Below are 12,564 nucleotides of genomic sequence, written 5' to 3'. Positions count from 1 at the left end.
AGCAGGAACAGGATTCGAAGAGAGTCGGTGGTAACGAATTGCGAACGACAATTAACCGCGCGATAAATTTTCGAGCGCGACTTAATTCTCTGCCGAATATTTTCGTAGGTTTCGCTGCTCATAATCGGTCGCTTCGTATGCGGCGCGAGCGGTGGCACGTTCTGCATCTTGACGCCGTTTTATATCGCGGAAGTCGCGGACAGGAATTCGCGGGATCGTCTTCTTATGTATTTCCATCTGCTGATCGACTGCGGCATCATGTACGCCTTCGTGATCGCTCATGCGTTGGATGAACGGGACTCCGTATGGAGGTAGTACTAAAGTGATTCGCGTTTAAGAACCTCCCCGTAATAGGAAAAATTCGAATTTTACAACTCAGATAACATTAAAACGTCTTAAAACTAAGATGTCGCGAAGACGTCTTTTGGACGATAAGGACGTCTAAAGGACGTCTCGATTATCGTGTATAATTTAAAAAGGGATTTCTATATTTTGAACTTTGCAATAATATCACGCAACACGGTTACGTCCAAGTTATTTCTAAAGCACTAAAACATTAAGCCTGTTCCACAATAGCATAAAATATGCAGTAAGACATAAGAAGTAAGCTATTATCTCGAATACTGACCAACCGTGGTCGATTATTCTCGAACTGTAAAAATAAAATTGGCCAATTAGTTTACCGCTTACGTCTTACTGCGTACTTCACGATATTGTAGAACGGCCTTTACTTCGTTAACAAAGAACGTAGAACATCAGTAGTGACAAGTCGGCAGAAGTTTTTTGCGCGTAATTAATGGTACTCGTGGGGAACGTGGTTCGTGGCGAATAATTTTCCCGGTCGGGAATTCGAGCTGTACGCTGATTAAAACGGAGTTATCGTGCTCTGTGTACTCGAGCGCGCTAACAAATCGTACGCGATCGCGAGAGTTAATCGAATCGGAAAGTAAATCTCGCCGAAGTTTATGGCGCTATTAATAATGTATCGAATGATTAGGTACAGCCTTATGTGCGCCATAACGTGTCTCATGATCCCACTGATAAATCTACTGCCCGAGAGCCCGCTCAGTTATCTCAGGAAGAACGACGAGGCTAACGCGAAGATTTCTCTAAAATGGTTTCGCGGCCACGCTTACAAGGACGACGTCGAAATGGAGGGGCTAAAGCGTCTCTCTTCTGCGGTTCGCTCGGGAAAGGTAAAATTTACGCTGTGAAAAAAAATATCTAAAATATTCAGTGGGTACTGATAACATATTTACTTAAATCTTCCTCTTCTTCTTTCTCTCTCGAGATGCTTCCACTTGAATAGAATAAACAACCGCTTTCGCGCAAAACAGTACAAATTTTTAAAAAATGTATATTTTAACGATTGAAAAAAATTTTTCTCGTTGTAAAAATATGCATAAAACATATACATTGGTTAAGTAAATGTGTTACTAGTATCCTGAATACATATTTTTTTATTTGGTAACTATCTTTTCTCTCAATGCATCTTTCGGTTTCTCGTGTTAGTTGGTGACGATGGTTAAGACGAATATGCATAAGAAAAAAGGTTTTTTTGGAATTCGATATACGTGTTTATTTGACTTGGGGGTTTTTTTTTTTTTTATGTAAACAATATAATCTAATATCGAGTATCATTTTGCACGCGGAACATGTCTTTCTAATTCCAAGTTTCGGTTATCTCACATGAGAGTCGGATGTAACATTGCTCGGCTTGAAAATCAGAGAGGCTTGCTCGGTATTCACCATGGGTTCAGAACACAGTCCCGCTTCGCCGGCAAAGAACGCAGAGGAACCTGCGAAGGCGGCCGGCTAATCGGCGGGAATTCCTGGGGACGCGTGAGCACGGCGAAATTAGCGATCCTCGAGAGACATTCGCGTAACACACGCGAACTGTCGAAATTCGCGGAAACTGCACACGTGCCGCGGCTCGAACCATTAAACCTTTACGTCTCCGACGGATACGGAATTAATGCTCCATCGCGCGTTCGGCTTTACTACTCGTAGCGCGTCGTACGAGCCCATAAAGAGCTCACAAATACGGATTGCGAGCGTTGTAAAGTAACGCGAGCCGGAGAAACCTCATTTCGGGATTGTAAGCGCTATGAAGTAACGCGAGTTAAGAGGGAAAGACTTATCTCGGAGATTATACGTGCGCTTTTACGCGGCTCCCCCTTCAAATAGGACTCCCCGGCGGGAGATCCTCCCTGCACGTTTGAGCACGACACGTTCGCCGGTGAATCCATAAAAATGTTACCGCGCGTCTATAAAATCGCAAAGAATAAGAAAAACGACGAGACACGCTCCGTCGCGCGGGGGGATCATCCAAGGATCATCAGATATCCGAGGATCGGAGTCGTTCCCCCCGCGAACGGCTCGTGACAGCCCCGAGAGACCACGAGACTCGTTTCCTTCGCAGATCACGAGCATCCTGCGGAACTGGCGCGTCGTTCGGTCCTTCCTCGCATGCTTGTTCGTGTTCCTCACCCAACAATTCAGCGGCGTCACCACCATGCTCTTCTACTCGTTGACGCTCTTCAACGTCGGCGGTTCGGGTTACTTGACCGCGAGCGAGCTCACCGTCGTCCTCGGCGCCGTGCAAATATTGTCCTGTCTCCTAGCGACCGCTCTGATAGACGTGCTCGGACGTAGGATACTGTTGGCCGCATCCTCGACGTTTATGGGATTGTTCCTGATACTGTTAGGTAAACGACTTCCTGCCGCGACGTCCGGTGATCGTACCTCACCGGGTGATGCGCACGCTCTGCCGGGCAAACGCAACCGGGACTTGCTTGTGGGCGCGTCCATTGCGCGGACGCATATCCACGAAACACTCCCGGAAGCGGAGTTTCGGACAGGCGAATGTTCCGCTCGTCTTGCCCCTCGATAAAATCGGCCTTGATGACGAAATATTACTTGTAAAATTGCATTGATTTTATTAAAGAAGAAGAAATTATTTATGGGCCAATAAGTGCCTAAACACCGTATGTCCTGATGCGATATTGAATATTAATTAATCTGGGATTATTCTGGGAATTAAAATGGCCAGCATTTGAGGCATGTAAGGCTAATTGTCTCCCCTGAGGCGTACGATTACCGATTGAAAGAAATGAACACACGTTTAATACACGATTAAATACGTATCTTCCCACAAATAATATTAATATTCAAAATGGCACTGGGACATTCGTGCTCAGGTTCTTACCGATCCACAAATAACTTCATCTCTTTTGGTGAAACTAAAACGGAGCCGTAATTACTGAATATTTTTTTATATTAATTCGTTGTTTATTAAACGTAATTTCTTTCAACTTCTTGAAAAGCAGTTACTTGCAAGATAATATGTAATAATTTTCAAAAAACTATAATGTATTTTGGTAGAGAAATATTGTCGCTTGCATCCATGCACATAAATTTAAATTCTATACTTTCGAGCGCAGGGCTTTACAGCGCAGAAACAAAATGGCATATCGGTTATCTTTTTCCCTCTACTATATATAATTATAATTCGACGATCTCCTCGCTGTTTTTTTCTCACAAGATCCGAGAATGAAACATGCAGCTTTCTCGACTCCATCGGTTACTCGTTCCTCCAAAAAGCGCGCCTCGAAGTCCGTAACTTATCCCGAGAGAGACGAAACAGCCGGAAGTGTTTACAAGTGTTGGGAAAATTCGCAATTTCCTTACGTACCGCGGAAGCAGCTTAACTCCCCCAACGTGCTTTGGTTTTTTGCTTTTCGTTCGTTCCGTTTCGTTTTTCTTCTTTTTTCCTATTTGTTTTCGGTGCATCTTACGAAACGAGAAAGGAGCGGTGCGAGCGCGATACAGAGAGACTCGTAAAGACCGTTTTAATCGCATTGCTATTTACAGATCGCTCGCAACGACGCGAAAATCGCCCGCGATTATTTTGCTCGTAAGAGGAAGAGCGGTACGCGTATCGTGTCGATACATACCGCACAGCCGGCGTTTCGAACACGTGCAATTTTTCAAAGAACCAGTCGCCGTCACATCTGTAACGTGCTTCTACAGCTTTGGCCACGCTCCAACACGGAACACGCTACTTCCGCTTAATAGTACTCCACGCCGCTTCGACACTGCGCACACATTGCGCTGACACACACATACACATACACACATACACACAGACATGCATGTCGGGGCCATTCACACGTTCGCGGCTCGTAAAAAATAGAGAAATCCTCTACCTCTCTCTTTCTCTCTCCCACTCGGGAAGTTACATTCATCTTGATCTGCGAGAATTCACGGCGTGTTGTGACTTTGCGGAAGGCGTCATTTATCAACTAAGAAACAATCCGCACAACGCGCATTACTTCGCGTTCCTTCTTATGTAAGTGCAAAGGGAGCTTCCCTTTCCTTTCGCGAATTCATACGCGGGATAAATCAAAGCTGAGTTCGCCACGCTTTGTTTCGCCGCTGTTACGTGTGCAAATATCGCGGGGGAAAAAATTGGTTGAATTTACCAGGCAGCGAACCAGCAAGCCAAAAGCGTTTCGACCGAAGGAAACAGAATTTCTGGTTCTTATGAATCAAGACCGGTTCTTGTAACCGGAAATTCTGTTTCTCTCGACTATAACGCGTTTGGTTTGTTTATTGTCGAGATACATTTAACTTTTCTTCCGGCACCGCACACTCCAATCTGGTGGAACGTTTCTCCGTTTTTACTTTACGCATGTCATACTACTTTTATCTCAAAATACATATCTGATGTCCGCTACAACGAACGAACGTTACTTTCCTTCAAATCGCATTTGCAAAACCGCTCGAGAATTTTTTCCGAAAACACCCTTTTTATAATAAATTCAATTTAAACCCAAATCACCTTCTCGATCTAATATTATAATAAACATCTTATTTAGACTCTGTACATCCGATTCCCACGTTGCAAGCTGAAAAATATCAATTAGAACGAAAATGACAAGTTTCACGGGCGGGAATGTGGTGAATTAAGGACTCAAAAATAAATGCGCGTGGCTAGGAGTTAACAAGCGAATCGGGACGGGGACAATCGCGCGCGATTCGTATTGTTCCGCCACTCGTTGTCAGAGTGACTCGGTGAATCGAAAGAAGGCAGCAGGTGCGAGCGAAAATGTAGCTAGCCAGTAGAACAAGATAGAACCCGGCCAGACCCGAGGGACCCGTACGCGAACAACACAAGCGGGTCTTGGTCTCTATAGCGGCCAGAGTTTCGTGTTCGATGGTTTATTGATTTTCGCGCACACATCATAGACCGTGAGGGTCCTTGAATAACACTTTCGCTGCTGCGTTTATATTGATAGTCGTTCGCTACAGCCCGCGCTATGTTCTTAGTACTTAATATAACGCGCGTTCACATTTATGCACACACACAAGATGTATCTTGTTTCTTTATCCGTTGTAATTTCCCAAAGAATAAGGGCATTGATCGACCGGGCGAAATGACAAACTGGTCGGACACTGCACTCGACTGGATAATATCCGTTTGTTACTTTTCAATTGGATTATCCGATCAGATATGATTGTACAGTTTCCTCAATGCATATGTCCTGAACAGAAACTTGAATCTTACTCCTTGAGTCTAACTTAGTTTTACATTAAGTGTCCAAAAGTCTTCGACTGTGCTCCTTCAGTGCTACAAACGGGAAAGTTATTGCCGTTTTCTCCACCTGAAGATTCAACACGGAACTAAAATTGAAACTCCGGAGGACTAAATTCCTTTTGTAGCACTAATGGGCCGCTTATTGTGCCCCTTTGATGTTACAAGTGGGAACTTATTTCCGTTTTCTCCACTTGAAGATTTAATGTAGATTTTGAAATTTCGACTGACGCCCGACTGCACCCACCGAGTAAACATCTTTCATCTTTTTAGATATTCTTTCTCTCACCCGCGTCTCGACTCTCCCGCGGAACTGTCTCTGCAGAACATCCCCAATTCCGCGAGTCTCCGAGTCCTTTCCTCCCCTCGCTCGCGAATATTGCAAAGTCAATAACGACGCACGCATCTCTCTCTCTCTCTCTCACGCAGAAGCGTGTGCCCGCAGGTTGGTTCTACGATTTGCGGGAGCAAGATCCGGAATACGACGACATCTACTACTGGATGCCTCCGGCGTGGACGACGTTGTTCTTCGCCGCTTACAACATCGGCGTCGGGCCGATCTCGTGGTCGTTGCTGGGCGACAGCTTCCCGATGGAAGTGAGGGCGACCGGCGCGGCCTGCGCGGCCGCCTTCAACTGGCTGCTGTCTCTGATCGCGACGATGAGCTTCGGCGAGATGCTGGACGCCCTCGGCGTGCCGAGGACCATGTGGCTCTTCGCCGGCTTCTGCTGGCTGGCCGGCGCCCTCTGCGTCCTCCTCGTGAAGGACACCCGCGGCCGCAGTCTGGCCGAGATACAAGGGAGCTTCGGCATCGAGGAACGCCGATGAGTGGAAAGAGACAGCTCCGGGCGGACGCGAAGACGACTATCACGCGGCGACAGCCGCCTCTCCGCCCTCGTCGATATTGAGAAACGAGCGCTCGGCCGCAAGACGAATGTCTTCGGACAAGACGGCCCGATACGGCCGGCCGGTGCCGATGATTTACTAGCCTCTAGATCATTCTCCGCGTCCTGCCCCGGCAACTCGGCCGTTTTATCTCGCGTTTTGACGTAATCTGCAGCGCGCTAGAGCTGTCGGAAGGGCCGTTGCGCGAGCTGAAAATTACGACCTCGTAAATCATGCAAATAAATGCACGCCGTGTCCCACGCGAGCGACGGCGCAACAACGCACCGGATTCGCAGCACGTGCCGGTGAGTAGCGAGAGAGTAATCAACCGTGAAACACCGTGTCTCCGTCGCTCGAATTCGACTAATCGGACGGCCGGCCTCGCAGCGGCGGGACGACGTCGCGAACGTTGACACGTTGTCGAGCGCGTTCGATAAATGCGTCGATCTCGCTGTAAGTCGCCGAACGAAAATACGACGATCCAGCGAGGAAAACGTATCACCTCATTCCGCAATCCGCGATATCGGACGCGGCGGCGTCAGTTGGCGCCGCGCCAGCAAGCGGAGATCCGTCCGTCGTATTTTGTTGCGGCCTGAAATATCGCTAACAGATGTACCAGCGCGACGAGATCTCGCCCATTCGGCCCGTTGACAAAAATAACAGGACGGCCGCGATGGCTGTCGCGGCCGAGATCGAAGGGTAATTTAAAGAGCCCGCCGTGATGTCGAACGCGACCGGAGCGTTGCGAGTCGAACGGAGGCACGTGCGATTCGGCCTAAGTCGTAGTTTCAGTCCTACATTAGGTCCGGTTGGTTCAACATTACGTCTTTAAAGGTCTTCCATTGTGCTCCTTCGATGTAAGAAGTGGAAAGTCAGTGCCGGTTTTCTCCACTTGAAGAGTACTTAACGTAACGAAATTTCGACTCCGAAGAGCTGAATTCCTGTTCGCAGCATTAAAGGAGCACAATAAGTGTTCCCTTGATGCCACAAATGGGAACTTCTTGCCGTTTCCTCCACCTTGAAGATTTAACGTAGGACTAAGTAGACTTAATGTAAAAGTAAAATTTCGACTCGAGCAACAGATACCCGGAGTATCGGGAAAATTTCGTTCTGCGTTAAGTTTAATTAGTTCCAAAGTTAAGTCTTCAAAAGTCTTCTATTGCGTTACCTTGATGTACGCGCTACTTTGTATGTACGACATGGCACGATGACACGCGCATTGTAAACGAGGCAGTTAAGGAAAATATCGGGTTGGTGTTTCAGGATGGGAATGGCCAATTTATTCTGAACGATGCTGCGATATCGGCCGTAATACGAAGTTGCGCGCGGTAGTCAAAGAGAGGAAGAGACCGCGTTCGCTCTCGGCACAGAAAGTCCTGCTTAGATTTTCTTTCGTGTATATTTTCGCCCCGAGGGCGTTCCATTCGCAGCAATGTATACAGGTGTACTTATCCGGCGCGCAGATCAAAAGCGCATTTTTGAGAGGTCAAAGGATACGTCGGCTTCCCTTTATGACAGACTTAAAAATTACTCGACGCATAATTTTCGCGTGAGAGGCTCTTCCTTTCGTCGTACGAACCGGCGGTATTCATCGGTGCGCGTTGAAATTCGATGGACCGGAACTGTATTGCTTTGATCTCGCGGTCACCAATATTTCAGCGTAGCATCGGAACAGCAGAATATTAGAAACATACTTCGCGTTCCGATATGACGGTGAAGTCGCTACAACGTTTAATTGGAGCGTGGCGCGCACGAATCGCGTGCGTTTAATTGAAAAAATCAAGTCGGCGCGTTATACCGATACCGAATTTCGAATTCATCAATCAATACGTTGGCCGAGTTTTGCACGTTCCACTTTTTACGCCACATTTTTTAAGTATGTTGAAATATTTTTAATTTGTTGAAATTTTCACCAACGCAAGCGTATAACGATAAAATGTCGTTATTTCGTGCGATGCGTCTAAATTAAATTAAATTATATCACCGCTGCGCATCATGCGTGGGGAATTTGTTTCACCGAGAGAGTCACCGGCGTTCCCCATGGCATTATTAAAAAGTCAAATCTCGGTGACCGGCCTGGCCAGTGTGATACATTTTTCGATAAAATATGTTTAAAAAATACATGTAGATACATATAGAAATATAGCTTATTATAAATATAAGAATTTAAAGCGTTTTAGAAATTGGTCATCTGTAGTGCCGGCTTTCTTCCATCGAAGAAATTCTGGTAATAGTTGACAAATGCATTTTGGTTGAACGTTTCAGTATAATATCTGGTAATTAGTACCAAGTAATCATAATATTTACCGACTATTTGGTAATAATTACAAAGTAAATAACAGCACGCAATTTTTCATTAAGTTGAACTAATCAAATTATCGGGTAAATAATACCGCATAATTAATAGTAATTATCAAATAGTTCGACGTTTTTACTCAAGTATTTGGTAACTATTATTAAATAACTATGATTAAATAACAAGCCTTGCTAAAATTATTTGTCCGCCAAATTATTCGGTCATGCTTACTATACATTCAGTTGAAACCATTTCACTGAATCATTTGGCAACTATCACCCAGACTTGGTAATTATTACTAAATCTTTTTTCAGTGTACGTCACGCCGGACGATGTAAGTTTCCGCGTAATCTCCTTAGCTACGCGAATCTACATATCTCTGAAAGATAATCAAGAAACGAAGGGGAAGGGAACCTCGCGGTAGAACAACGGTATTGCGATATTACGAAGGAGAAGAAATGCGAAGTTCGAGTTGAGAACTTACTCCTTCTCCCCGGCGGAAACATCGCGAGATGTTAAAGGTAAGGATGTTAAAAATACGCGCTGGTTACACGGTCATTTATTATCTCAAGCACGAACAATGTACGTCTCGCGAAACTGTTATAAAAATAAAAAGAAACGCTCGGGCGACGAGAGAAATCACTACGATGCGTCTTGCGGTGCCGGAGCTTCCACTAGCTGTGCATAAGATTTATAAGGACGCCTATCGCGCGCGACGAGAGTCTGAGAATACAAACGAGAAGCCGCGCAGAGAGGAGGAAGAAAAATACAAATAGGGATAAAGACGCGTTCGTAAGCCGGGTAGCGAGAGAGCTCAGCGAGGCGAGACGGCAAACGAATTTTATAATGCGTCTCTCAAACCATCCGCGTTGTGTCGAAACGATCCTCCGTAAATGTAACTCCCTCCCCCACTCTCTCCCTCTCACCCATTAATCTTCCTCGCCGTATTTCTTCCGGGGACTACCGTGAAACTTACATTTGCAACCACGAGTACATTTATTTCGAGCACGCTCTCCCAGCTGCGATCTCTGGAATTCCAAAGTGACGTCGGCGCATTACCGTGTCCGACGCTTTCGCTCGTTTCATAATTCCCCTCGGCAAACATTATAAACTCAAAGTTAAAAACCCGAAAGTTAAAAGCCAGAGTTAAAACCGACGGCCGATGAAAGAAACGAGCACATATTTGTCGTTCGCTCGTCCCTCTCTCGTTTTTCTTCTTTTTCATTTTCACGCGGCCGACGAAAAATGCAAATTATAGACGTTACCCCACATATTTATTCCGCGCGCTGGGAATTTCACGGGGAGCATCATTTTCAAAACTTGCCGCAACATCCGTCGAGCATTAAAGAGCGCGCGCCCGTACACCCGCTCTCGTGTGTCATTAATTTTACTATCAAAGTTGCCGGAGGATCCTCGAGGAAACTTAGATCGTGTTGCGCACGCGGTGGTGTAATTTAGCGTAAGTCGATATCGTAATCTCCGCGCGAAGTGGCGAATCAAGAACGTCCGATTAAAATTTCAACTCTAAATCCTCTCTCCGCATCAGTGTAGCAGCACCGGCAGCAGTAGCTATCGCAATATTGCGAGATCGCCGAGATCCTCGAAATTTTAGTCCTATTTTAAGTCTACTTCAGTTAATCAAGTCTTCAAAGGTCTTTTATTATGCTTCTTTGATGCTACAAGTAGGAAGTTATTTCCGTTTTTCTCCACTCAATTCACGAGGGTTTCGTTAATATGAACAATGAAAAACTGAAATAAAGACACAATACTAACATAATATAAAGGCATGTAACAGAATGATCGTGGGTAAATAGACTTAATGCGGAACTGTAATTTCGACTCGGGGATATCCTCGCGTAAATAAATGCAATAAGAATCCTCCGGTTCGCGGTGAACGACGAAGTTAACTTTACGAGGTCGTACGTTACGCGTATCATACGCTGAATATTATCGCTTCTTTCCTTATCGACCATCTAGCTCCCGTATTTCCTAAAATACCGGACAGTAATAGCGGCCGGGAAATTTCCGCAAGTGCGCCCCGGGGAACCACTCGTATCGACGATAGACACCGGTGCGATTCAAGAACTTCCGCGCGAAGAATTCAAATGCCTTCGCGATCTTCGGTGAATTGCGGACCGGCACGAAACTCGCGTTACTTACGGCGATTACGTATCGGATTCGAACTTTTAAAATGTTATCTCCTCGCGTAATAAATCTCATCGCGTAATAAATTTTCAAGCGATATAAATTTTACGGTGTGTATATACGAGATGAAGCAATAACTATCGCCGTCTTGAATATTTTCGAAAAGTAAAAATAATTTACTTTTTATATATTCTTGCTTGATTTAAAAATATTTTATTAACGAAGGAATATGTGGGCAACACGAGGAGCCAAAGCACGAATTTCCGGACGAACGAACGCGCCGACAGCCTCCCACGAATGAACCGACTTTTGAATCAAGGCTTAAGTAACATCGTTATAAATTACAATTTCTTGGAAACCCTTACCCGATTGCAGTTGTAGGCAATTTTTTTTTAATTCTAATATCATGTTGTAAAAATTACTGCCTCAACCATAAGTTGAACATGGACCTCTTTCACTGATGCCCGCTTCCATCACAGTTTAATCACCCATCATAGTTTAAATCTAATCGACAATTAACTAAATTGATAAACGGAATCGCATTAGCCTATTAGCTGAACCGTTCGATGCGATTGGTTTAATTAGATTTAAATCAATATGGTAGAATCGAATATAATCGGGCGAGACGTCGTACCAATTCGGCCACCGCGGCCTCGACAGTATTCCTCGCAACAATCAGTGTTACAAACTCGTAAGGATGAATATGCGGGATCGAAATTAAGCATATTTTCCCGCTCATGCTGAGCATCGATTTAATTTTCGAAGATATTCGAGAAATAATTATTACTTCGCCCGATATATTTTTCGGCAACTTGACGAGAAAGAAATCTACCACGCTCATTCTCAGCAAGAGATACATGGATGAAGAGTCCGAGGGGATGAAAACTGTTCGAATTATATAATTTCTCACGAAATACCCGTCGCAGTCGCGAACACGAATGAAGTTAAATTGCCAGACGACCAGTTGCCTACGTGCTATCTTCGGGGGCGCGGCTCGTAATTAGTTGCCAAACGCAGATTAAATTTGCTCCGGAAATTAATCCGATCAGCGCGGGCTATAAGTTGGAAAGTTCCCCGAAACGTATCGTTCGTGCCTCGCCACGAAGCTCGATCTCGATCCCGAGGATCCCGCGAGGACCGCGTTTCCGGTTTTCCGCCGCTCGCCTGCTCGTTCTGCGAAATCTCGCAACGATGTTCACAGTTAATCGGTCCAAATCCGTGAATTCCGACATGAACGCACTTGTGTGACGTGTTCCGCTGGTTCGCCGATGTATAGATTAGCCGCGATGAGTTAAGTTCAGCGGTGCAATTTCCGACGGAGTAGGCGACCGCGTTGGTTTACATCTTGTTTCCCGAGGCGGTAATACGATCCGCTCGCAATTGTACGCATTTCGCTCGCTCGATCGTGCAATGCAATTATTTGACGTTGAGAAACTTTGGAAAACCGGTAAAATTGAAACGAGTGAGCGGCGAAAACGACATTCCGTTGGTTATTTAATATTTCATACATAGTACGCCGATAAAGCTGTCGAGGCTATCTTATTTTCTTTCCTTCCTTCCTCTGCCCTCTCTCTCTCTCTCTCGTTGCTGCAAACGTTTTCCCGGGTTCCTCGCGTTCGAAATATGCAGCTTGAATATTGCG

General features: G+C 45.4%; 1 protein-coding gene across 1 annotated transcript; it reads left to right on the top strand.

The window, feature by feature from the left end:
* Positions 1-206: 206 nt before the first annotated feature.
* LOC106745759 (facilitated trehalose transporter Tret1-like) lies at positions 207-7,090 on the top strand. Its single transcript, XM_014621651.1, has 4 exons — positions 207-311; positions 998-1,196; positions 2,423-2,708; positions 6,042-7,090. The coding sequence occupies exons 1-4, from the start codon at positions 226-228 to the stop codon at positions 6,422-6,424; spliced, it is 954 nt and encodes a 317-aa protein (XP_014477137.1). The 5' UTR covers positions 207-225; the 3' UTR covers positions 6,425-7,090.
* The last annotated feature ends 5,474 nt before the right edge of the window (positions 7,091-12,564 follow it).

The sequence above is a fragment of the Dinoponera quadriceps genome, unplaced genomic scaffold, assembly GCF_001313825.1.
Source record: "Dinoponera quadriceps isolate SergipeBrazil2010 unplaced genomic scaffold, ASM131382v1 scaffold1658, whole genome shotgun sequence".
In the NCBI taxonomy this organism is placed as follows: domain Eukaryota; kingdom Metazoa; phylum Arthropoda; class Insecta; order Hymenoptera; family Formicidae; genus Dinoponera; species Dinoponera quadriceps.
This window is presented reverse-complemented; position numbering and strand designations above follow the sequence as displayed.